The sequence below is a fragment of the Arvicola amphibius genome, chromosome 15 (genome assembly GCF_903992535.2).
Source record: "Arvicola amphibius chromosome 15, mArvAmp1.2, whole genome shotgun sequence".
Lineage (NCBI taxonomy): Eukaryota > Metazoa > Chordata > Mammalia > Rodentia > Cricetidae > Arvicola > Arvicola amphibius.
Window position 1 is genome coordinate 12,942,807 of NC_052061.1, and position 26,705 is coordinate 12,969,511.

General features: G+C 48.1%; 1 protein-coding gene across 6 annotated transcripts in view; it reads left to right on the forward strand.

Moving 5' to 3' along the window:
• The window catches only part of Abcc12 (ATP binding cassette subfamily C member 12), a 72,200-nt gene extending 45,815 nt beyond the window's left edge, over positions 1-26,385 (forward strand). For 3 of the 6 annotated variants that reach the window (XM_038312380.2, XM_038312383.2, XM_038312384.2), the window contains 12 exons: positions 568-671; positions 2,880-3,077; positions 3,472-3,698; positions 6,121-6,258; positions 13,731-13,917; positions 18,605-18,694; positions 20,628-20,817; positions 21,273-21,432; positions 22,600-22,678; positions 23,572-23,685; positions 25,368-25,547; positions 25,626-26,385. In XM_038312380.2, the coding sequence (XP_038168308.1) occupies positions 568-671; positions 2,880-3,077; positions 3,472-3,698; positions 6,121-6,258; positions 13,731-13,917; positions 18,605-18,694; positions 20,628-20,817; positions 21,273-21,432; positions 22,600-22,678; positions 23,572-23,685; positions 25,368-25,547; positions 25,626-25,730 (1,772 nt within the window). In that variant the 3' untranslated portion in view covers positions 25,731-26,385. Of the gene's footprint in view, positions 1-567; positions 672-2,879; positions 3,078-3,471; positions 3,699-6,120; positions 6,259-13,730; positions 13,918-18,604; positions 18,695-20,627; positions 20,818-21,272; positions 21,433-22,599; positions 22,679-23,571; positions 23,686-25,367; positions 25,548-25,625 lie in introns of those variants that run through there. The other 3 variants (XM_038312381.2, XR_005283284.1, XM_038312382.2) reach the window with 3 other exon arrangements.
• The last annotated feature ends 320 nt before the right edge of the window (positions 26,386-26,705 follow it).

The window sequence follows — 26,705 nt, forward strand, 5'->3', positions numbered from 1 at the left end:
AAAGACTGGGGATTTGGATATTTATTTAGAGACAGAATTCATGTGTAGGCTAGGCCGGCCTCAAACTTATGATCTACCCAACCAAACGTTCCTGGCCTGGAACGACAGACTTGTACTACCAAACTGGACTCTTGACTTGCTTTTAATACACACTGAATTGCTTCTGTTAAATGGAACATTGAATGGGCATAGTCGTACATACCTGTAATCACAGCCCTGGGGGAAGCTGAGGCAGGAGGATCACAATTTCAAAGGCGGCCTCAGCTGTATTGTTTGAGGTTATCCTTGGCTGTATAACAAGAGCCTATCTCAAAGAGATGAACGAACTGGACATTGAAGGTTTTACTAACATGTTGACAATCTGGTTCTATTTCCAACCAAATGGAACAAAAGTCTTTATTGGGGTGCAGGGGCCCAACATCAAGACATCTTGAGTCAACTTAGCACATGAACCCTCCAGATAGGGATCTTTTCTCTGCAGGCTTTCCCCAAATCCCAAGGGCGAGGCTCAGAGTAGGGGGAATCTGCTGCTGGCCTCACATCTGCACCCCCTTGCTCCTCTGGCAGGGTACCTGGTCTCTTTCCTGGTGCTGTGTCTCTTCTTCCTGATGATGGGCAGCTCTGCTTTCAGCACTTGGTGGTTGGGACTCTGGCTAGACAGGGGCTCCCAGGTGAGTTTCCTTTGATACTACTGAGTCCACATCTTGGAACAAAACGGTTGCCAAATAGTGACACCCAGTGTGTTCCCTTTGTTCCATCACCCCTTTCGGTGACTCCAAGGCCAGTTCCCGGGTCATGCAATTCAAATTCTTGAGCTCCTTTCCTGTTCCCAAAATAAGCAAGGCACCTGGATGTTTTCATGTGCAATTTCAGATTTAAAAGGGTTTGCGGAAATACGACAGCTCCAATGTGGGGAGTCACACTTGTCCAGGTAGGGTAGTATCAATCTGGTGTTTCCTCTGAGGAGGGACAGGGAGGGACCTGGAAAGATGAACAAAGCTGTTGTATCCCTGACCCTGAAGAAGTGTGTCTTAATACAGACACCACTTAGTGCCAGAAGGTTCTACACGGCTCTCCAAAGGTCCCTCGGCAGGAAGAAGACTGACCCAAAATGGGTACAGCCTTTATAAGTGCACCAAGACTACCAAGGCCTTCCATTTTCCCCAGGGTTTCCCTCTTGGCCAGGGCCCTTCCTGAGCAGGACCGATACATTCCTCTTCCTCCAGCTTGCTGGAATCTTCTCCCACTTGTTGGCTGTTGGTTTCAAAGCTTTTCCTGGAGCTCCAGGGAATGCCGTGGGGGGGGGGGACGGTATGCCTGCTCATCTTCTGAGACTACACGTGGGACCACTTTGTTGCTATGGCATCAAGTAAGGATGCATGGGTGTGGGGGAGGGGAGGCTATTCCCACAGGCATAGGGCAGTGAGAAGCCTGCTCTGTGCAGATAAAAACAAGAGCAGTCTTCAAATACGTGTACTCTTCCAAGTCCCCACTCATGACGATTCTGTCCGTTCCCCAGAGGACTTCAGATGTAGGGTCAAGTGGAGCCATCCCCTAGACTCAGGGCTTCTTGAGTAGGTCACTGAATATGCAGCACCAGTGCGGTGCCCCTGTGGTTATTCCCCATCCCCGATGATGTGGGTACAGCACAGCAAACCCCTCCTCCGCAGGCTGAGACTTTCATCAGCCAACCCCCCAGGGATGCATTTGCCTGGGCAGATGCTCATCCATCAGCCACCTCTGGTTTACATTTTCCCATTACTGTAATCAGCAGAATGGCATTTAGAAGAGACATGTTTGTTTGCTCCCCAAAGGCATCCTTGACTTTTAGCACGCAGCCCAGAGAAAAATGAAACTGTCAATTCCTCAACAACGGGTGGGCGAAGATAGTCTCTCTCTAGAAACGCTGGCTGGCAAAGTTGTGTCCTCTCACTGGGAAGGGAGGAGCCACAGTTTGTTGGGATCCTCAGAGCCCCTGGGGTTTGCTAGGCTCCATCTCTTTTGCCAGGGACTCCAGGGCAGGGCAGCAGCACCCTCACAGTTGGCCCATGGAGACAGGCCAGGGGAGAGGATTGAGGAATTGGATCAGCCCACATAGAGACCCCTGGGTCTCACTAGCCTGTGACTGTTGCTAGTCAGCTCGGTAGGTGGGAGGACAGCCCCTGCCACTCTGTCTGGGTTGCCTAAGGGGAGCCAGGTCAGCTTCTTAAAATCCTGGTCTTGATTGCTTCTGGGTCTTCTTGGCCTAGCATCACTGCGGGTCTCCTGAGGCACAGGTGGCTTCTGCAACAGCTGTCCTACACCTGTTTATCTGCTAAGCTTTCCCCACCATCAGGTGCCCCTCTGTGGATGAGGCATGAAAAGCTCAGATGGCCCCCGAGGGACCTGACTTGATTTTACCTACATGACTCAGTCTTGATTCGAATTTAAATTTTATTCCTCTAAACTGCGTTTGCTGCTATGTCTGTATGCAGGCACTTGCCTACGTGGGAGTGTGTGGAGGCTGAGGACTAGCCTTGAGCGTCTCCCCTTATCACTCTCTACCTTAATTTTTGAGGTTGGGGTTCTCACTGAATCCAGACCTCACTGTTTCGTCGAGGATGGCTAGCCAGCGAGCCCCAGTGATCTGCCCGTCTTCCCCCAAATCCTGGCACTGGGGTTGCAGACCTATGCCACCATGCCTTGCTTTTTTTTTTACAGGTCCTCATACTTGTGTGGCAATAATTTACCCCCGAACCATCTCTCCCATCCCACCTGGCTCATCTTCAACAGGCTATGCCCCTCTTTGTGGTCTCTTCCCTTTAGGAAGATGATCTGAAATAGCCCCCTTCTCCCACTAGGAGATCGACTCTTGATTCTTCTTTCCTGTTGTGCTGCAGGTCATCTGTCCGCCCCAGAGCAACAACACAGCCTGCAATGCTGACCAGACCCTGCAAGACACCGAACACCACATGTACCAGTTGGTATACATAGCAAGTATGGTGTCTGTGCTGGCATTTGGCATCATCAAAGGCTTTACCTTCACCAACACCACACTGATGGCATCTTCCTCACTCCACAACCGTGTGTTCAACAAGGTAGTGCCACGGCGGGCTGCAGGCCCACCTGCCTGACTGCTCAGCCCACAGGGCAAACCAGGCCCTGCACTGTGCTAAGCACTGTGTTGGACTCTGGGGATGGGACAGCTTTCCTGGAGTCTGCTATCTGGTTCTGAAGGTGTCTTCCACGTGTTTGAGTACCATATAGGAAAGTCACATTCAGAGAGCAATAGGAATACATCCCTGGCTCTTAGGCCGGAAGGATGGTGGGGGAAGATATTCGTCTCACTTCTAAGAGTTCCAGCTAGCGAGGTCCTGGAGATGGACTCCTGCTTCCCATTGCTGTAGCAGGCAGGGCTCCTGCTCTCACCTTCCTACCCTGCCGGAAGTCCACAGAGCACTCCCCGTTCCGTCTCTCTGCTTTTCTCCTCAGATCGTCAGGAGCCCAATGAGCTTTTTTGACACAACCCCCACAGGCCGGCTTATGAACCGTTTCTCTAAGGATATGGATGAGCTGGATGTGAGGCTGCCGTTTCACGCCGAGAACTTTTTACAGCAGTTCTTCATGGTGGTGTTTATTCTGGTGATTATGGCTGCCGTGTTTCCCGTTGTCCTTCTGGTTCTGGCTGGCTTGGCAGTAATCTTCCTCATTCTTTTACGGTAGGGCTATGCACAACCTAAAAGGGGGCAAAACTCTACTCCACCCTGACACACACATGGAGTGAGGGTGGGGAGAGAATATGGATGAATATGTATACCAGCTGGAAGGCAGATGATGCTGGGAGGCCAGTGATGCTGGGAGGCAGGTGATGCTGGAAGGCAGATGATGCTGGGAGGCCAGTGATGCTGGGAGGCAGGTGATGCTGGGAGGCAGGTGATGCTGGGAGGCCAGTGATGCTGGGAGGCAGGTGATGCTGGGAGGCAGGTGATGCTGGGAGGCAGGTGATGCTGGGAGGCCAGTGATGCTGGGAGGCAGGGGATGCTGGAAGGCCAGTGATGCTGGGAGGCAGGTGATGCTGGGAGGCAGGTGATGCTGGGAGGCCAGTGGTGCTGGGAGGCAGGTGATGCTGGGAGGCTGGTGATGCTGGGAGGCAGGTGATGCTGGGAGGCAGGTTATGATGCTGAGCACTTGCTTTTTTCTTTGATGGGAGAATCCTAGATTTTTGACACTTGTTAAACACCATGTGCTATGGTAGGTTCCTTGCACACATCTGGCTTTTTGGTCTCAGAGCAATGCTGGGAGGTGGGTAAGTTATTAGGAGGTTAAGTCCCTGGCCCCAGGTCAGAAAGCTAGTAAGCAGTTGCCATCTGTCTCCTGATTCATTCTTAAAACCACTGGGCTCCATGGACACCCTCTGCCGTCACTTTGAATTTTGAGCAGCAGCTTCCACTGCAGCTAGAGACTGACGTGTACAGAGAGGCGTGGAAAGGAATGGGGACAGCTCCTGACCTTGCGTTCATCTGTCTAGAGGGGAACAGGAAGCAGCAAGCTTCCAGCTTCCGGGGCACACAGTTAGCTTGTTCTGCAGTGGGGGCGGTGGGATTTCTCGTCAGTCACTACGGGGAGTCTTGAGGGGGAGGAAAACTGTAAGTCAGAGGTCTGTACCAGCTGTCTGGCTTTGCCAGGAAGCTAGCTGGAAAGCTTGAAATGCTGCAGATCTGTTCCTTCTCATGCAAACTTCTTAGGCATTAAGGTGTACGCTTTGCCCGTGTCAGAAGAGCAAGTGAGAGGAGGCAATTGAATCTGTGCCCGTTAGAAACAGAATAAGATGGCAAGCAAACTGGAGAGGTTCTGAGTGTGAGCAAGGACTGTTGAGGATCCGACATGAGCGGCAATAGCGAGGGGCAAGATTGGGGTGGGGGGTGAGGGACATTTCCAAGACAGTGCCAGTAGGGTTTCACAAGTGGGAGACTTGCGGTGTCAGGGAGTTCGGTACAAGCAAGGACAACCTAAGGTGGGGGACTGATAGGCTGAGCACGGTGTTCTGGGAGAAGAACCGGTTGCGGTCACAAGTGCAGTTTGCTCAGGTCGGAGGCAGTGGTGAAGGCAAATGCCTGAGGCATGTGCTGGGGCTGGAGACCGGCATGGGTACCCGACGAGAGCAGTGGTGCCCCGAGAGACTGGTGCCCCGGGGCTCCGCAGAACCAGGCTCTCACTGCAGTACCCTTTGGAAATTTGGAATGTGGAAAAGTACACATTTCCAGGCTCAGGGGTTCATTGTGATAATGAACAAAATGTCAATGAGTAAAAGATGTTTTCAGAAAGTTCATGGCAAAGATGGAGCACATCCTGGAGGTCAGAAGTTCAAGTGGATTCGTTTGCTACCCTCTTGTTGGCCGTTTATTTTGTTGGCCATTGATCTACTCTGTTGCTGTTGATTGACTAAAAGTTTAAAAGAAATCTGCCCCACATACCCTCTTCTTTGCTATAAGCACAGGAAAGACCAAAGGGGACCCGGATCTAGTTATTTGTAAGTTTACAATGAATTCACTGAGCTCTACACTTCCCTTGCTCTAAGGGTTGATTTCAGCTGAGAGTCTGGAGGCAGGCTTGGCTGTCTCCGAGCCAGCAACTTGCATGCTCAGGGGCATAGTTCTCCCATCATGGGGCATTTGGGGCTCCCATTGTAAGGTACAAGACAGTTCTCTGAGAGTTTAGTTCAGTACTCTGAACTCAGTTCCTAATGCTATCATGATGTTTGTACAAAATTACCTCTGGAAGGCCATGCACTGGCAACCAGCTCAGCTTGTTCTCTGATTGGTCCTCACAAACAGGTTGACTTGTGTTCATGGCTGTGTTTTTGGGTCTTCAAAGACTAGCACAGCATCCTGTACTGCCTGCCGTTTTCGCGACAGGAAGCACACGGGTCTGAAGCAGCGGTGCTCTCAAACTGCTCAGCAGCCCAGGCCTCAGACACCTAGACAGGGCATCCTGGAGAGGAATGGCAGGCTCCTCTCTCCCAGTTATACCAACTTTACCTTAGCTGTCACACGAAAGGCATGGTGGGATTGCCCGTGTTGAGGGAGCATTCTCTGAGACCAGACTTTGTGACCCGCTTGGACCCTCTCGATCTCCCCGCAGCGTTTTCCACCGAGGAGTCCAGGAGCTCAAGCAGGTGGAGAACATCAGCCGCTCGCCGTGGTTCTCCCACATCACCTCCTCCATGCAGGGTCTGGGTGTCATCCACGCCTATGACAAAAAGGATGATTGCATCAGCAAGTGAGTTGATGGGCCCCTGCTCCAGGGTCTCCCCGTCACATGCCCCGGCCCAAACGGGGGATCCCAGGCTTCTTTGGCACCAAGCATGGAAACGTTGGGGACAGATAAAAGGATGGCAGAATCAGGAGATCTATTTCCTGTACTTAGGGCCCCAAAAGATAAATGACTCTGTGTGTATGTGCATGCGCACATGTGTGTGTGTGTGTGTGTGTGTGTGTGTGCACGCATGTGTGTGTGTAGAGGGGTGTGGGGGAGGGAAAGGGGAGGGGCAGAGAGAGAAGACATGCCTGTGCCATACTGGGGATGAACCCAGGGTCTTGTGCAATGTTATATTAGCACATCACCATTGAACTATACCTCCAGTTCCATATATATACAACTCTATATATTTTATTTCTTGCTGAAGTGTGTTCAATTTAGGAAAATGGGGAAAAACAGAAAGTATGCAACATCACTCCTAGGCCTCAAATCCCAGTCTTGCTCATATTTTCATGTACATGTTATATGCCTAATCATGAGTTAATAACCCGAAATCTGAATAGCTCTGAAATCCCAAACCCTTTGAACACTGTTGTCACACTGCACGTGGCCTCATGTTGCAGGCTGCAGCCAAGACACAGGCACAGTCAAAAATATGTGTGAAAATTGTCTGCAGGTCCTGGAGGCACAAATCTGTGGTCCCAGCTACTAAGGAGGCTGAGGCAAGAGGACCCAGCCTTGGATATAGAGTGAGTTCAGAGCCAGGCTGCACATCTTAGTGAAACCTTAGTGAGACTTAGTGTCTCAAGAAGTCAAGAAAAGGACCTGGGGGTGCAGCTCGTTGCTTTGAGCTTTAAGCATGGCTTAGCCTGTGCAAGTCCCTGCTTGGAATCCCCAGCTCTGCAAGGTAAAATAAAGCAAACGGGAATAACCCGCCACTTTGCAGATAAACTTGTTATTCATTTCCAAGCTTTTTCATTATGCATACACAAATATGCCAGGATTAAAAAAAAATAAATACAGTCTGGAGCTGGAGAGACGGCCCGAGAGCACTGGCTGCTCTTGCAGACGACCTGGTTTTGTCCCGATTCCCAGTGGTAACTCACGACTGTCAGGAGCTGCAGTTCTAGAGGACACGATCCTCCTCTCTGACTACCATAGACACCATGCATGCACATTGTGCCAGACATACAACCAGGCAAAGTACACATTCGTATCAAATAACTAAGTAAATTCATTCAATCATTTGATTAAAAAAAAACCCAAATTGGAAACGTTTCTGGTCCTAAGCATTTCAGACAAAGGGATAGCAACTTTTATATTACTTCCTATCCTTTCTTTTTCAACCCACAAGATTTTCTTTTTAAAAGCTATTTTGAATATAACTTTCATAGTATTAAATGTTCTTTTACAATAAACACATATTTTGAAAACAATATTTTAATTCTTTATAAATTTCATACATTTTTTATCATATTCAGCATCCCCCATTCCCAACTCCTCCCTTTCAGCTCTCAGCTTTGAGTTCTCTCTCTCTCTCTCTCTCTCTCTCTCTCTCTCTCTCTCTCCCTCTCTCTCTCTTTTGGTCAAGTTCAGTTCCCATTATTCACCTAGTCTTGAGAGCAAGGCCTGTCTCAGAGTGTAGACACCCTGCCAGAGGTCACCTCATTTACAATCATTGACTCTCTCCCAGTAGCCACCAAATGCCAATAGCTTCTCAGCTAGTGGTGGGACTTCACCGTCCCTTCCTTCTCCTCCATGCTGGGCTTTTGTCTGGCATGAGCTTGTGTAGGCCTTGTGCCCGGCTCTGTGGTGTCTAGAAGATACTTTCTTTGGTGCTGTCCGCCCCTCTGACTCTTACAATCTTTTTGCACTCTCTTCCATGAAGCCCCCCGAGTCTGGCAAGGAAGGATGTGATAAGTATGTCCTGTGTATTGCTGAGTATACCACAGTTTCTTATTCTCTGCACATTAACCAGCTGAGGGTCTCTGTGCTAACTGCCATCCACCTCAATGGGAAGCTTCCCTAATGAGAGTCGAGAGAGACACTCACTGATCTATGGGTATAGCAAACTCCTCCTATACCCATAGTTGACGAGCTGAGACATGGTCTTGAAAGGCGGCTTAGGCCAGCCTGTAAGTTACAGTCATACATCCACCCCAAAGGGGGTGAGGGTTGCAGGTGTAAGCCACTATACCCAAGTTCATAAAACTAACTTTTAAAGCCTACACTTATTTATTTATCTGGGGACAGGCCGGTTTCCTTCTTGTCAAAACCTGGAGACTAGGTTAGTTGAGTCATGTGGTTTCAGACTTCTAACATGCTATAGGAAATATGTAAGTTGCAACTTCCGAGTGAGATAGTGAATTAGAAGCCACCGCTGTGTGTCCCCATGAAGAAGAAGGAGCAGAACAAAAGGAATGTTCTTTTCTTCAGGGCAGGAAAAAGAGGAGGCGCTCCAGAAATCCATGAAGGTGGTGACAAGATACCCAAAAAGTACAAAGAAAAGGATGGGTGGTGCCCCATGAGATAGAAATCACTACTGTTTAGCCCATGGGGCTCCTAGTGGTGGCAGGGAGAACAAAAGACTTCCCTGAAAGTGTCAGGGGGTCCCAGCCCTCAAAAGTTGGCTGTAGAGTTAGGGAGGAAGGGCACTGGGAGGCCAATGAGGGAAGGAAACGAATTATAATGCCATGTATCATCTTCACAGATGCCATGGGAAAATGTACTATTCTTTTCATACCCTTAAAAAAAAATCAGTTCTTCCATATGAAGATCCACGAATAAAATTAGAAGAGATATTCAACTCAAGAGATAGGCAAATGTCACCATAAAAAGAGAAGAAATAACCTGGCACTGTGACTTCATGCTCATAACTCTTCTGCCGGTGACTCCGAAGATAAGGAAATAGGTGAAATACCAGGGTGAGACTTTCCCAAGTGTCCTAGTGAAAATAATGAACTACCTAAAAGAGGACACAGACAAGCGAACGAAGCCAACCTGGGACAGGAGGAGGAAAGTTAGAGGGAAAAAAAAAAAACCAAGAAAATCAGCAACATAGACAAAGAGAAATTCATCAAGGAAAAATAAGTTAGAAACCAAACAATCAGTGGCTCAAATAAAAACACCATAGGAAAGATTGCCAGCAGATGTGATGAGGCAGGAAAAGGGCATCAGAGATGGAGGGCAAGGGTGGGGAGATCCTAGGCTTGAGATCAGTAAGGAAAGGGAAAGGGAATGAGCTTGACCACAGCAGCCAAGAACTCTGGGATGCTATCAAAAAGACCAAAACCAAGAGGACGGCGCCGAGATAAAAGGGAATAATCCATTCAGTGAATCATCGTGGAAAAGCCACCTCCAAGACCTAGAAAGAAATAGATAACTGATCAGTTCAAAACTCCATATAAATATGACCACAGAGGAATTTCTGTGTGGTTATATGATGTCAGAAATACAAAGCAAAGAAACAGCAATTAAAACTTGTAAGAGGAAAATGCCAACTCACCTACAATGGTCTAAACCTAACAGGATGATGCATTTCAAGCAACCTCCAATCAACATTGCTGTGTCCAGAAAAGCTATCTTTTAAAATTGATGCTGAAATCAGGATGTCGGGACAAGCACAAACCAAGGTAGTTCAGAACAGACAAGCCAGCATTACACAAGATGCTTAAGACAGCCTGTCTTAGCCATAAGAGCACAAGAAAAAAAGAATCAGGGGCGTCAGTTGCTCGGTCCTCTAATCCTAGCACTTGGGAGTGAGAGGTCAAGAAACAGCCCATAATTAGTATAAAAATATACCTAGTGATTACATCCTGTTAAGTAACAGCCTACAATAAGAATACTTGAAAAATTATATGGGCAGTGGTGGTACACATGCCCTTAATCCCAGCACTCAGGAGGCAGAGGCAGGTGAATCCCTGCGGCCAGCCTGGTCTACAGAGTAAGTTCTAGGCCAGCCAGAGCTGTTACACAGAGGAAACTCTGTCTCAACTCCCTTTCCCCAAAATTGTGAACGCATAGATGAACAAATCTCAATACTAGTTTGTAGAGGAGAAAAATGCAGCAAACGATAATCCAATCAATTAGAAAACAGCCAAGGAAAAACTTACAGGAATTGAGGAATTGGCAAACATCTCTTAATAGTATAATCTTCAATGTAAATGGCTTCAATTTATCAATTAAAATATTCAGACTGACTGGATTGAAAAAAAGATTAGATTCAAATGGACCCAGGGGCACAGGCTGTTATCCTAGTATTTGTGAAGTAGGGGAAGTTCAAGGTTGCCCTGGGGGTAGCCTTGACTACTTGAGACCTCATCTCAAAACAACAAGAAACAAAATCAACCCCCACTATGTGGGAAAATTAGATTTAACTCTCTGTTATCGCCATACCTCAGGGGTAATGACACCCAGAAGCTGAAGGCCAAGGGATGGAAACCAGTCTATTAAGAGGACAGAAATAGGACAGAAGCTGACATCATCATACCTGATAAAGAAGACTTCATGTGAAAATTAGTCAGAAAAGACCAAACAGGAATTACTAATAAAGGGAGTGGCCTATCAAGAGGATGTGGTGATTATACATATGAGCTGTGATGGTTAATAGTGACTGTCCCATGCAGTCCATGTCGGCAACTGAGGTTCTTCCTTCCAGATGACTCTAGCTTGTGTCAAAGTTCACAAACAAACAAAAAACGAAACCAAAAAAACTCAACCAGGACAGGAAGCTGAGTGTGTGGTGTTCAGGTCTTTGGAACAATTTTATGGCCAGAATGTGGAAGAGTTTGAGCTTAGCACAATAAATATCCATTCTCCCTCAGGTCACAATGAGAACCCACATCACAGGCAGCAGAGTTTCTTCACAATCAGAGTCTCCCTCACTTTGCTTTTCCTTCCCAAAGGCCCAAGGAAAGAGAAGGGAGACAGGGAGGTGGTAGACCCCAGCAAGTAGACTCAATCTCTCTGCAAGTTCAATGGCAGGATTCCGGTCACTGGGGACTGCAATCCATCCCTGTCCGAAAGGGAAAGCGACAGGGCAGCGTGACAAACTTTTATCTGTCTCTACTAATAAGACCCTTTCCTCTATTCTTAAAAAGCTAATATATGCTGGGCGAGGTGGCTCAGCTCTGTAATCACAGTACTTAGGAGGTGGAGGCAGGAGGATTGCAAGTTTGAGGCTAGCCTGAGCTACATAGCAATATTCTGTCTCCAAAGAAAAGAGGAGGAGAGAGGGGGAGAAGAGGAGGTGAAGGAGGAGGAGGAGAGGAGGAAAAGGAGGAGGTGAAGGTAAGAAAGAGATGCTAGCAATGCACGCTTAACCCCTTTTTCCAGTCTAACCTCTTTCTCCCATTGTCTTCTCAGTTGTCCACAACGGACCTCAATGGAGCCTTGACTTCACAGCCTGTGTTTGGTCTAGTCACCAGTTAGTCCTTGTTACTAGTTCACTTGTGGTTTCTGTTGTCGTTGTTTTGTTTTTTTGAGACAGGGTTTCTCTGTGTAGACCCTGGCTGACGTGACACTCACTCTGTAGACCAGACTGGTCTCAAACTCAGAGATCCTCCTGTCTCTCCCTCCAGAGTGCTGGGATTAAAGGCACATGCCACCACTGCCTGGCTATTGGTTTGTTTCTTGATGCTATTTGTCTAGAGCCCTGTATCATACAGGTCCCTCTGATGATGAGATCATGTAGAACCATTCAGTTCTTTGCCCAGAGCAAGCAAAAGATATCGATACTTTGTTTTCCCGTAGCTTCATCAAGTGCCTGGCATAGTGAGCTTAGCCTCACAGGACTGACAGGGTCCCTCCTTCTTGTGTGACACTCGTCTTTGGGAGAGCTCCAGCTTCTGACGTAGATTGCACTTGCCACCAGACAAGTAGAAAGATTGTGGTATTTGGGAAAGCATTTTGACCAAGCCCAGGTGAAAACAAAACAAAACAGAAACAAGCAAGGAAATGAAAACTAACTAGAGAGAAGACAAAATAGGAGGGGGGACGGTGTGTGGAAGAGTTGTGTCGCCTGGGGATTTACACTTGGAAGACTTGCCTTTTCTTCCCACAATCCCCACCAATTGTTCAAAAAGGCCCCTTCCCACCGGGTGAGGGTCCGTTAGTGTGCCAACGTGAGGGTCCGTTAGATGTCCCTGGCAGTTCACCTAAAACTTCAGGCTCTGAAGGAAATTTTTCTGCCTGGAGGCTTGGCAAAGCAGGCTGTGCTCTGTGTGCACATGTGTGTGCGTGCATGTGTGTGCATGCATGTGTGTGCACATGTGTGTGCGTGCATGTGTGTGCATGCATGTGTGTGCATGCATGTGTGTGCGTGCATGTGTGTATGTGTGTGCGAGCATTGGGGATAAGAGACAGGATTGCAGCGGGGGTGGGGGGGAAGCTTGCTGTGTTTTAAAGCCCTGCTTCTTTTCTCTGCCGCTCCTACAGGGGAGGCTAGGGAAAGGACCAGAAAGGAGTCCCCAGGTGACTACTCATCCCCATCGGGTCTCCCCTTTCTGTTGTCCCTTCCTTCTGACCCAGCTCCCCGTGCAGATGCAGTATGACCCAGTAGAAGCCGCAACCCAACCCAACTGCACACAGTTCTGCCTGTCTGCATGCCATTGCGTTCCTCAGCTGTGGCAGCCTCTCTGCTCCTGTCACAGAGGCAGCTCAAGTGCCACTTTCACTCTGTCTGCTCGACACCGACTGTTGTGACGCACGCTGCTTGTGTCTGGGGGACGCGTGGGAACCAGTGTCTCCAGGGCGGGCCTTTCTTCTTGGCTCTCCTGGCTATGCCATCTTTCTGTCATTCTGCCCCATGCAAAGACCTGGGACCCGGTGGGCACTGCAACAGGGGCACAGAAATCAGCTTCCTGTCCTTGAAGAGAAGCCCCCACCCCACCCCACCCCACCAGCCCTTTAAGGAGTTATTTGATCGGTTGGTTTCGAGATGGGATCTTGCCACGTAGCCTGTGCTGGCCTTGGACTTCTAACCCACTGCCAAGTGCTGGGATCACAGGAGTGTGCCACTATGCCAGCTCAAATGATAATCTTGATCTTGGTGAGGGGAGGTGGGGGGCATGCGGGCAAACACCTTCCCTTCCTACTGTCACTACCATTGACCCCTGTCTTTAGTAGCAAAGGAGCCATTTGCAGATTTTTCAAGGCCTGTGGATACCAGGAAGCTAGAGTATGAATGGGGTTTTCAATAGTTTTGTGCTTAGCTGTGGGCTCTAGCTGCTAGCTCTGGGAGAGACAGAGAGAGAGAGAGAGAGAGAGCCCACTTAGCACCCTGTCGACTGCCACACGAAATCTCTCAGAATGTGTGCAAATCAAAGATGCCTGTGGTGGCAGCAGGAACATGGATATATGTTCATTTTTGTAACAGTCACCTTGTTAGAAGGCATTCAAAATGCCCGGTCTTGGTTCCATTAGGAGACCGAATTTCCCATCAAGGCAAGCAGGGCCCGAGTGAGTCCTTATTTCCTCTGATTTTTCAACTTTAGGTTTAAGACACTGAACGATGAGAACTCGAGCCACCTCTTGTACTTCAACTGTGCTCTCAGGTGGTTTGCGCTCCGAATGGATGTCCTCATGAACATCGTCACCTTTGTTGTGGCCTTGTTGGTGACCCTGAGCTTTTCTTCAATCAGTGCTTCATCCAAAGGCTTGTCGCTGTCTTACATCATCCAGGTAAGAGCTGGTGTGTGGTGGATCGTGGCCTATAGTGCATCAGAAGGAGCGCTTTTAGGTGGATGCAGCAGAAGACTCCAAAAGGGTTAAAAACGGAGTTTAGCTACAGGCGTCATTGCCATTTGGAGCAATGGTGTGGGCTTCAGGCACAGTTGAAGCCCAGAACCTGGTTTTGTTCCCTTGTGTGATGCCTCCCTCACAGGTGTGCAGTGAGTGACAAACAGTCTCTGAGATCTGTAAGAAGCAGTGCAGAACATTTCCCCCTCAACAAAAGTCCAGGCTTTATTCTTACTAGATTGATTCAGGACACCAAGGACTAGTTAGTGTTTTGGCGTGAGTGGAATAACTGATTCAGGCCAAGGTGTGGAGTCCCATCCCATCTCAAATCACATGCTGCTTCACAGTGAGACTAACTAGGGAGAGGCTTCTGGCAATGATTAGGAACAGGCTCTCGGCTGCTCGGGTGCCTTTCTCTTTTAATAATAACGCACCACGAGGTGAACACACAGCACTCCCTGCCCTTCAGGTACCGTAAATGACTTCCTTCCGGGCTCTCGACAGCCCTGCGATGTTTCCATAAGTCTCACTTTGCAGATGAGAAAAATGAGATCCAGAGAGATTCACTTCTGCCCTGTGATTTAAGCTAAGGGTGGTTGGTCCCTGAACCTTGTCCCTGGGAATGTGCTGTCTGGAACCTTTGATAAGTTATTGAATATCCACCGCCACTGATGTAATAAATCAATCAAACCGAATTAATAAATCCAGGTTTAATCTGAGCAAAGCATTCCCGGGTAGCCCCAGGGGAAGAGGAGAAAACCACGAGGAGGGGTGGAGCCGCCAATGGCAGTCTTTCTCAGGGCCAGAGTGTGGAATAAAGTAACTCTAGGGGAGAACCCCTGAATGGGGCTCCAGGGTGGACACTTCTTAGCGTGCTGAGAGCAGGGTCTGTTCTCCCCCCTCCCCCGAGATTCCAAACAACCCTTTCTGTTGAGTTCAGGACCTGCGCTACCATGCTCCTCCCTGTCCCATAATGCACTGCAACGACGCCTTTCAGGTCCAAATCAAGTCTCTAATGCACTCAGGAAATGTTCTCCCTCCCTTGCTTCAGATTTGTTTATTTTCGTGTCACATGTACGGCTGTTTCACCTGCATGCATGTTCGTGAATCTCATTCACTCCGGTACCTGCAAAGGCCAGAAGAGAACATTGGATCCCTGGATTTAGAGTTATAGAAAGTTGTGAGCCACCAAGCGGGTGCTAAGAGTCAAACCCAGGTCCTCTGGAAGAGCAGAGCTATCTCCGGCCCTAGTGTGCTCCCTCTGCTTCCTCATTTGTCCAGTTTTCTTCCTGTTTTGTTTTCTGGGAATTTTCCTCAGTTTTGTGATCTAGCCACAGTTTTGAATTTTCAGTGTGGTAACCCTGTGTTCACGCATCAGATTTCACATGCTCTCGTTCTTTCAGTCTTTAAAAGACTCATTTTTCTTCTTGTTTATCCTACTCTCTCTCCTCCCCTTGGTTTCTTTATCTATCTCTCCATTAGTTTGTATTTAAGGATGGGAGAATTATTTTATCTTTTCAGAGTGTGGCTTTGTGGCTTCCCTCCTGGGATATTCTCCGCAAATGCTAGGGTGGGATTTTTTTTTTTTTTAAATATATTTGCTTCTCTTTTCCAAAGCAGCCAAGGAGTTGGCCTACAGGCACTATTTTTCCCTAGAGTAATAGTCTTAGAGTCCCATATAGTCCAGGTTGTCAACTCCCTTTCTTTAGAAAAGGTTGTGTGTGTGAGTGTGTGTGTGTGTGTGTGTGTGTGTGTGTGTGTGTGTATTTGAGTGTGTGTGTAGATGTGCACAGGCTCTTGTGCATGATCTTCAGGGAAAATGTGTCCATGTGGCTGGGGGAAGATGAGGAAAGGCATGAATGCGTCCACCAAGAGCAGTCGCCTTTAGAAGGGCCACCAAGCAGCCCACCTCTTTGTGGTCCCCATCTCAAACCGGGAGCCTCTGGGGCTCTGCTCTAAACCTCAGAAACACCTTTCTGGTCTAGCAGAGGGTCTCACCTGATGCCCTCTGGCAGAAACGTGTGACTTGCGTGTGCTGAGATCTCTCCCGTCGTCTGGATGTGGAAGGTGTTCTTTCTGAAAACATCTCTGGTATCATTTTAATAGCTTGTTGGGATGTAAGCTATGGAGAGTGTAAAAACGGAAGGCATGACCACTCCATGGTATGGTTAAGGGGAAAGTGGTTTTTTTTTTTTTTTTTTTTTTTTTTTTTTTTTTTTTTTTTTTTTTTTTCTGTAGAAAAGGGAGGTGTGAGCTAGAGTAAGTTTAGGGTAGGGGAGGAGGTGTGAAGGGTTAGGATGCCAAGACAGACTTGGAAATGTATAACAGGCCATACTGAGGGAGCCTGGATGCCAGCATGCACTTTGGTATGCTAATAGGTACTGCCATGTCTCCCTTTGCCAGAGGTAAGGGAAGAACTCCTTTTGGTAGAGGGGATCCAGTTTCACAAGTTCCCCAGAAGTGCTGGCTTTACCTAACTGTCCAGGTTGAGCCTGTTTCTGCATATTTGGACTGCCTTTTGGAGTCTGGGGAACTGGAGTTTCTTTTCTCTGTTCGATCTAACAGAGACATCCTCAGTGCTCTGAGGTGGGAAAATGACTCTTGCTTGGGTAGCTCAGTTTTCCCCACTGGAAGTGAATTTCTTCATTGTTGCCTCTTAATGCATCAAGCAGATAAAATTAAAAATGCTTTAATTGGTCTAAGTAAATCAGCTTTCACCAACTAAGGCCCTGCTTTTGGGCAATACTATCAGTTTTCCAGGAGACAGCTCTCAAACTTTCCCGCAGGGCCAGAGAAGAGTTGGCATGTGCTGAGGTGTGCTAATGCCTGCTCTCCAGCTGGTTGTGGGACCCTTTGACAATTGTGCCACCTGGAGAACGCAGAATCCAAGTGGCAGAGCTTCACTTGAGACTGGAAGAAACTCCCTAGAGAGATGAGAAATGGGTGTGTAACAAACACCACAGGGCAGAATAGGAGGACTTAGTGGCGTCATAGGGCACAATGGAGACCTTGTTGCTTACTTGGGTTTGCATTGTGCCCACTTGGAGACTCTGGATCAGGGTGGGCTGCCAGGCATTTAGGAGCTGATACTCTTGCATTCAGCAAAAATGTATCTGCACCCTCCTCGGGAGCAATGTGCCCTCTCATTCTGAGCAGCTGTCATGAGTCATGGGCTTATGCAGGTTGCTACAGTTTTGCAGTCTGCCACCTGGGCACCACCAGGCCTTAGGTTCTAGTGCACAGCACAAACAAGGTTTTGCCCTGAGGGAGAGGATGGGGGAAAAATCATTCAGATTGAGGCCCAAGAGAAATGGGAAGCCCTGGGCCTGTGTTAAGAAGGTGGCAAGGGCCTGCTGAGAAGAGCTCTTGGGGGGGGTGGTTCTCACTTATCTTATGCTCCTCCCCCACCTCCCACTGGTAGATTTGGGTGTCAGCAGGGGGTGGTGGTGCCAAATATCATGGATCCCATTCCCGAGACACGAAGGGACAACTCTGAAGATCACAGTCTCCTGACCTGTCATGGTGCACCTGCACAGTCTCCCAGAAGTCCCCGTCTAGACGGGTCTCAGTGGCCCCCAGTGCTAAGGTCTCAGAAGCACGCCTCAGTGGCCTTCTCCTCTCTCATTTCTCCTTCCCACTCCCTTACTTTCTGGACTAACAGTCTGTAGTCATTTGCTCAGCCATTGCACCAGATTCGCAAGAGCTTGAGGAATTGAACTCTCAGCATGTTGGAGGTCCGGAGTCTGTGCAATGTTGGTCGGCAAAGCCGCTTTTCTCCTTAGGCTCCAGGGAACTGTTGCATGTTTGTTGAGCTTCCAGAGGTTGGTGGCATTTCCTGGCACTCTCTTACATCCGTCTTCATTTCCCCTTCTCTTCTGGATCTTAACTGTTTCTTCTGTTAGAATGCTTGTTACTGTCTTCAGACCCAACCAGGGATGCAGGGTGTTTAGTCATAGCTGCGAAGGTCCTTCTCTGCATGGGCTGACATTCTTGGGCTCTAGAGACATGGGTGCAGACATGTGCAGCAGGGGAGAAGGCCTTCTCCAACCCTGCCAAGTTATGACTTGCACTCACGTCTTGAAGATAGATTCTGAGGGATCTTGACCTAATATGGGTCCCCTGGGCAAACTGTCCCTCTCAGTCTGGATCTCGATTTCTTACATCTGGAGCAGGTGTGTGCAATGGTTCTCTGGTTTCAGTGACTTTCTTGTGCCTGATGGGTAGTGGGAGTAGCATGCAGGGTCCCACCAGGTGGCAGTAAGGAGCCAGTCCCCAGCCACTTGGCTCTCAGGTTGACGCTCCTCCCTGTGGCAGTAGGATTGGCTCACAGGTGTGACCAAGGTGGGCTGTTCCTCACCAGCTGGAGGGGGAGAGAAAATGTAAATACCATTTGTTTTTAAATACAAAGGAAGTGTTTAAATGCAAAACATCCCAACAGGAAGTGCAGCCTTCTGTGTGTCTGGCTGGGACTGCCATCCTCTTTTGCTGATTGCTTCAGCCCAAGTAGTAATTTGAAGTGGTAGACTTCAAGACAAACAAACAAACAAACAAACAAACAAAAGCAAGACAAAACAGCTGGGACCAAGTGAGGGTAGAGAACCCTCAGTAGCTACTTGCTTCTTCCCAACAGCTCAGTGGACTGCTTCAGGTGTGCGTGCGAACAGGAACGGAGACCCAAGCCAAGTTCACCTCCGCGGAGCTGCTGAGGGAGTACATTTCGGTAAGGAGTAAGTGAACAGCAGAAAACGGGCAGGCTCTTCCCTTTGGGCATGTTTTGATTTTTCTTTAAGGATTTATATAGATTTTAATTATGTGTGTGTATGTGTGTGTGTGTGAGAGAGAGAGAGAGAGAGAGAGAGAGAGAGAGAGAGAGAGAGAGAGAGGCCAGATGTGTTGGGAGCTGGAGTTCTAGGTGATTGTGAGCCACCCAGTGTGGGGGCTGGGAATCAAACTCTGGTCCTCTTAACCACACACGCTCTTAACCACTGAGCCATCTTCCCTGTTTGTTCTTTCCCTCTTTTTTTTTTTTTTTTTTGATAACTGGAGTCTGCCTGTCCTGTTAAAACCTGTATTCACAATCCAATCCAAAATTCAGTGCCTTACTTCAATTTCTGAAAATTAATATTTGATTAAAGTTATAAATAGCAAAAGAAGATGAGCCCACCTCATATTTGAAAGTAATGTAGGAACGCAACCGTCCTGAGAGAGACATCTGCATGAAACCAGTCTTCACTTTCATGGGCCTTTGCATGGTGTTTGGCCCCCTTCGCAAGCTTAATTCAACACTTGTAAACATTTTATAATTCAGAGCATTCAATTTCCTGTTGAAAATGCCCTAACATACAAACCTTCCTGGGCATGCATATTCTAATTGAGCTTGTGAATGCAGTGGGCTCGCCATCCTTGCGACAGTTCTATACGTAAGCAGAAAGCTTTTGACTTGACGTCACATTTCAATTAATTATCCAAGTATACATTTTAAGTTAGAATCCCAAGCCCAAATTCTGTAAATACTGAAATATTGGAGTGTAAAATAAGCAGATTCCTTAAGCCAAAAGCATTGCTAGTGCAGTATTGGTTCTCTTTAAATGCGTTTATCTTTAATTCCAAATCTTCTAGGGGTTTAAAATACCCAGAAAAAAAAGTACCCTCTAAGAAGTCAAATGTTTTCTCAGCTAATTGAAGTCATTCACTGACTAGAGACTTGGGCTCCCCAGTTAGCCTGATGGAAGCCAAGGGCCTCCTCCTGCCGGAAGAGCTGTCTTAACGTGAGCCCTGGGGGTGGTCTCCTAATGGAGCCTGCTTTGTGCTCATTCGAGTAGGAGGTTGGGTGCGTATGAAGAAAACTCAATTTTTTTTTCTCTTGAGCTCTAAAGATTTTTGAGCTTGACCTTCCCCACTTGTTGCCCTTTCCTATCCCCTAGCACCGTGATGGCTTTTGTAGACACTGAAATTAGATTGAGTTCTGCAGATCTCAAGGTTTGCTCTGGATTTGTCCCACAGCTTCAAGGTCACCATGTTGACACTAACCAGGCTGTGCGGCTCAGTGCCGGCTGTCTCCTGCTTAGCCTCCTAAGTCATCCATCCTTCCTTCACTAAGCTCCAGCCCTACACGAGTTTTCTTTTTATTCCTGGAGTTCCTCAAGGTTCTTCTGGCTGCCAGGCCTTGCAGTACCTGTCTGCCCTGTCTAGAAGATCCTGGACAGAAACCCTTGTAGCTGTCATCCTTTCCATGTTCTGGGCCTTGGTTCTAGTGCCACATCCTCAGGGATGCCTTCTTCAGCCCTCACATGGTTTTATTCCACTTGTTCCCACCTGCCAAACAAGTCCCTTTCTGCATTTTATTACAATACTCTTTTTTATTACCTAATGTACCCCATTAAAATGCGACCTGCATTTTTCCACGTAGAGTATCTCACATAGCCCATGCTGTCCTGGAAGAACCCTCAGTCTTCCTGCATCAGCTTCCTGGACATTATAATCACAGGCTATAATCATAGCACCACACTGGGCAGAACGTGTGTTCCTTGAGTACAGGGTTATGGGTCTCGCTCACCGCCACAGGCGCCAGCGTTGACAGCTACGGAATGAGTGAGCTAAGTCAGTGGAAACCGTGGCTGTTGAGTTGATCAAATGGCTTTTCTGCTTTTCAGACCTGTGTTCCCGAACACACTCACCCCTTCAAAGTGGGGACTTGTCCCAAAGACTGGCCAAGCCGTGGGGAGATAACCTTCAAGGACTATCGCATGAGATACCGAGACAACACCCCTCTCGTTCTCGATGGGCTGAACTTGAACATTCAGAGTGGGCAGACGGTTGGGATTGTGGGAAGAACAGGTTCTGGTGAGGACAAACTCTGCATTTATTTCTTCGGGGTTGTTGGTTTGAATTTGTACTGGCTGAGCTGCTTAAGCCACATCAGAGAGATGAAAACGAGTGCCGGATTCATCGTTATTCCCCCCCCCCCCAAATCTCTTTACTGTAAATTAGGGTTTCAGGTTGATTGGGTGTGGAGAGTCGGAAGCAAATACATAGTAGTTTTTTTGAATTAATTAAGTGAGAATCATTCTGGAGAAATGAGGCCCAGAAGATGAGTTATACGCTAAAGGCCTCTGCAGGGACTGGCAGGTTAATGGTGTTAGGGCAGCCTGGTCCCCCAGAGTGAGGGTTGTCTGCCTGCAAAGGCATCCACATGGAGCCAGTTTCATTGCATTAAAAATTCCCTTAATTAAATGCTTGGCCATGATGGAAGTGAGAACTGCTGTTGGAGTCACTGTTCCTGCTCTCATTGTCCCCAGGAAAATCATCACTAGGCATGGCTCTGTTTCGTCTGGTGGAGCCGGCCTCTGGGACCATCTTCATCGATGAGGTGGATATCAGCACCGTGGGTTTGGAGGACCTCCGAACCAAGCTGACGATGATCCCCCAAGATCCTGTCCTGTTTGTAGGTACAGTAAGGTAGCTGTTTTCAATCATCGTGCATTCCTGTTTGGAGACGGTGAAACTGGGCCAACCAGCAGCTGAGAAGCTGCCGGGCCATGGCTGTTCTTGGCAGTCTGTGCTCAGGGAACTGGCCGGCGCAGGCACGCAGAAGCCCTGTCTGGTTTTGATTAAAGCTTTAGGAGGAGCTAAAGGAACAGTGTCCTGAGTCTTGCTGGTATTTCAGAAACCATATTAGTATAATATTATATCATCACACCATTAACATCAACATATTGTTAGTAGTGATATTAATAGTTTTAATAACATTAGCAATACTATTATTGGTGATTTTATTACACGTAGACTGAGCAGATGCCACAGTTGGTCCACACAGCCCTATTATATGCCTGTGCTCTGGCATTGCATCGCAGTTAGCAATGACCACTCTCAGAAGTGCCCCCGAGTGCACTGTGAACTAACTGACTCCCGAGTCTGCATGTGCAGCAGGCTTTTGGCAAGCACATTAGTTCATCCCTGCTACAGCACAGAAACTGCTTGAGTGCAAGAAGACCGAGGTTGTGACTTGCACAGGTTCAAGACCCGTTGTCAAAGTGCAGGGGGACCCGAGTATCTCCGCTGGTCCAGGGAGAGGGAAAAGTCTTCCCATCAGGCACTGGATGAAACAGGGAGACTTTATAAAGCTGGTCATATGAGGGATACAATGCGAACCTCCAAACATTCGATTTGCATTCCTGGGTGGGGCCTGGAATCTGCAGCCATGCCTCTTGTCCTGGAGGCTGAAAGGGATGCTGGTCCAAGTTTCTCGTACCCCCTTCTTTGCCAAGAACTTATATAAGGTCCTGCATGTTTTGTGGTGTGTTGATGCTGTGGATCCTGGTGTGGTTGTGTTTGGTCTCCTACAGGTGGGGTCTCTCACTCCTGCCAGTCTCCAGGGTCTCTGTTCCATCACAGAGAGTTGTGGGTCCTTGGTCTTGTGGCCTGGGCTGAGCAAGCTCCTCCTATCACACCTCTTCTTGTCCCTCAACATGCTGTGGGGAAGAGAATGCTTCCTTACCTTTGGCAGCTTCTAGAGGCCACCCATGAGCCTTCCTGACATCACATCACCCCATCCTCTCCTCTTCACCGTGCTCACCCTCATCTCATCCTCGAGAATCCAGCTTGCTTTCCTTTGCTTCATCGCAGGTACAACTTGGATCCCTTGGGCAGTCACAGCGACGAGATGCTCTGGCATGTTTTGGAGAGAACATTCATGAGGGACACAGTAGGTTTCTGGGACTGCCCCAGTGAGTCCATTCCCAACACCACTACCCCAGATACCTGGTCCCCGGGCCAGCACTTGGCCAGGCTTATTTGCAGGAGTGACACGTGTCAATGAAGTTCACTCCTTAGTTGTTTCTGGTTATCAAAAACAAGCACAGTGGTATTGGTTAGCTCTCTGGCTGATCCAGGCAGCAGCTCTACACACCATCTCTCGTGGTCCCCTGCGCAGCCCTCGGAGGCTGGTGCTGTCATCATTTTCAAGATGAGAAAATTAAAGCTCAAAGAAGTGATGTGTCCATGCCTGGTCTATCTGGGTCCAGAGTGAGGGAGGGCCATATTACTTGGCCGGTGGCCTCACTAGCTTCATCAGAACAGAGTGAGGAACGGGTGTAGCTTGTTATGAGATTGCAAGTGTGGCTGGTTCAAGATGTCCATGACACAAGACCTTGTCCTGTTAGGAGCTGCATCCCCAACTGAGGTCAGTAGCACCAGGACGCCAAGGCAAGCACCTCCCAAAGCCACTTTAGTTTGTTGTGATGGACAGGCAGACTTTGTCTCCGCCTTCTGGAAAGCTCTCCTGTCCCATCTGTTTTATATCCACGAAAATTGCGACCCTGAAGCCCACTTCCATTTGTTTAAACGTTCTCTGGAAGCGCATGCCTGGTTTGTCCTTTCTGGTGAGCCACCCTGGCTTTACATTATTAACGTCTCCCTGGCCCTGGCCCTCCCTAGCGCCTGTTTGCAGCGTCAAAATGACTGCTGCTTTGCACTTTCTTTCCCATTGTAAAATAAAGCAAGCGGATGAATATGAGAGGAGGGGGGCAATCAATAAGACGGTGCAGGACAATTTTATAGATCATCAGCATAAATGTGTCATTTTTCTGTGTTTTATAGATAATGAAGCTCCCAGAGAAATTACAGGCAGAAGTCACAGAAAATGGGGAAAACTTCTCAGTAGGGGAACGCCAGCTGCTTTGTATGGCCCGAGCACTTCTCCGTAATTCAAAAGTAAGGAAACAGCATGGGAAATGGATCGGTCAAATTCTGGATCTCCCCCGTGGTGCCACTCAATCCAGGAGGCAGAGGCGCAAGCTTGTCTTCCGGCAAAGACAGAGCAATGCAGCAATTTAAAAGCCGATCACTTTCTCTTAAGACAAAGTTGTGAGGGGTAAAAAAAATTAAAAAATAACAGCCATTTTCAGGAGCGGCGCCTTTCTTATCTGGGCTTCACGATGGGAGGTCTTGCTTACATAGTCTCCCCATTCTCCTAGGAAGCTTGAGCTTGGAAAGTATGATCTCAACTTTTTCCCTTTGTCCCTGAATAATCCCGAGTCCTCAGGCATAGTACCTGGACACCCAAGCCTTCAGAATGCCCGTTTAAAAGATTCGGAAAATTTGCCTATGCTTTTCAGAATGGCTTACAGCCTTCCTGATTCTGAGAAAGAGAATGACAGTTATCATTGTTGTTATTATTTTTTAACAAATCCCAATTTCTGGGGGCTGGAGAGATGCTCAGCGGTTAAAAACGATTGCCGCTCTTCCAAAGGATCTGGGTTCGATTCCCAGTTCTCAGATGATGTGGCTCATAGCAACCTGAAACTCCGGCTCCAGGAGATCTTACACCCTCTTCTGGACTCTGCCAGCACTTGCATGTACAAGTATGTGTACCCGCACACAGACACGCACACATAACAATTAAAGAAAAACAAAAAAATCCTACTAGTTGGGTATCTATCAGTGTGAATCCACTTCATATGTTCTCAGGAGGTGTTCACAGAAGGAAAGGGGACCATTTAATACCCTTGGTGGCACCATTCACTGTGAGGTAGCTACGAGTTTTTGTGCTTTGTGTGAATTATAAGACATGAGCTCTTTATGTGGGAGGAAATTAGGTCACTTGGCAAGGTCAGGTATAGTTAGGGGTTGAGGTTTAAGCCTTCAAATTGTAAAATCCACACAGTGCTTTGGCAGTCAGAAGGATGCTCCTCTCAACTCGAGAGGTGTCCTTGTCATGTACCCCAAACTCGTATGCTTCCCCATGTGGCAAAAGGGACCTTGCTGTTAGGATATTAAAGATCTTGAAATAGGAGGATTATCTGGGTGGGTCTAGTGTGTTCCCATGTGTCTCTATAAGCAGGAGCATTAAAGAGGGCAGATGTGATGGCAGGAAAGGGCTGGGGCTGAGGAACGCAGGCAGCCCGCAGATGCTGGAAAAGGCCGAGGGAAGGCAGCTCCCAGTCTTGATTGCAGATTCCCAGGTTCTGGAAACGTAAGATGCAAATTTGGGCTGCTGCAAGTCTCCAGATTCGAGGTAATTTATCCCAGCAGCTCTAGTAAAGGAATACAGGTGCTGTGGCCAGGCCCACGCTGGCTCATTCTGTGTGCACACTGCACTACAGAAAGCCCTCACCACATCACTTCCTTCCTACTCGCAATGTGTGGTGCTTCCTCCTTCCTCCTGGCAGTGTTTGAATAAACTACTTGAAGAGAGGAAAAAATACAGTCTTGTTCCGCTAGCACAATTCCCCAGAGGAAGACGACGGGTGTGGTCGGACTTTATTTCTGGCCTTTCCTGCAGCTTTTCAAGATGGGCGCTTAGTTTATTGCGTTGGCCTTTTAGGCTAGAACGGAGGCTATGCCTGTTCCTCTCTGCACAGCTTTGGCTTTTTACGGTGCTTCTTCCTTAACAGATCATTCTCCTTGACGAAGCTACCGCCTCCATGGACTCCAAGACGGACACTCTTGTTCAGAGCACTATAAAAGAAGCCTTCAAAAGCTGCACGGTGTTGACCATCGCCCATCGCCTAAACACGGTTCTCAACTGTGACCTTGTCCTGGTCATGGAAAACGGGAAGGTGCAGGAAGTTCTGGTTGGCGTTTACCTCCTCAAAGGCTTCTCCAGTTAGGGCTGTATGGTGTGTCACTTTTTTTTTTCCTGAAAATTTCAGTTTTTCTCTGCTTTTCAGGTGATTGAGTTTGACAAGCCCGAAGTCCTTGCCGAGAAGCCCGACTCTGCATTTGCGATGTTACTAGCAGCAGAAGTTGGACTGTGAAGGTCCCATGGTTGATTGGAGAGGAGGCAATGGATGGGTGAGAGGAGAATTCTGAAGGTGGAGTCTTGCAGCCCTAGTCACGGTCCCTCCCACCCATGGTGCACAGGGTGACCTGGGACCGAGATGTGCCCTTTGCTCTGCCCAGCCCTTTTGGTCACCCCCCGTGGCGGACTCAGGGCTGGTTCTGGATGGTGAAGAGTGCAGACAAAACTGGTGGGTGGGAAGCTGCCTCTCACCTCTGAAAACCCCGAGGGTCCCTCACGTGTCCCCACCAACACTGCATAGTGCCCGAGAATGGGTGCATTCTAACTTTCTGCAAAAACCAGTCACGGCAAACAACGGGAACATGCCCGAGGCTGGAGTTCTCAGGATCTGCAGGATTCTTCACTTCTGTTGCCAGACAAGGAAAGAGAACATTGTTCTTTCCGTTTAACTTCATCTCACTATTGTCCCGACTACGTGACATGCAGGAACTGCGCGGGTCCACAGCACGGGAGACAGATGATAGTGTTTGGCATGAGATTTTTCAAAGAAATCATATTGTATGTTGCAGTTGATCTGTTAAAATAACCAGAAAGCAAAACACTGGGGTTTCTGAATAAATGACATTTTTATATCTTCTTTATCGGTCATTAAAATGCAATAAGAAACTAAATGACCCTGAAATGTTGCCTTGCAATCATTTGCCTGAAGATGTCTCTATTTGAACTATTCCTTCTCTTAGACCCTCGCTGCCATCTCTGGCTTGGCAATGAATCTCTCGAGTTGTTCACCAACCTCCAGGTGTTCTGTGAGGATCATAGAAAAGACACCCCCAGTAGCCCCAGTGTGAGTACTGCTAATTTAGAATGGCATTTGTCATTCTTTGGGAATGAAGGCCCGCTTTCTCTTTCCGGTGAGACTGAAAGGTTGTGACGTTTGAATGAGGTCTCCTGCACTTTCTTTCCAGTCCTAGGTACAACATACAGCAGTATG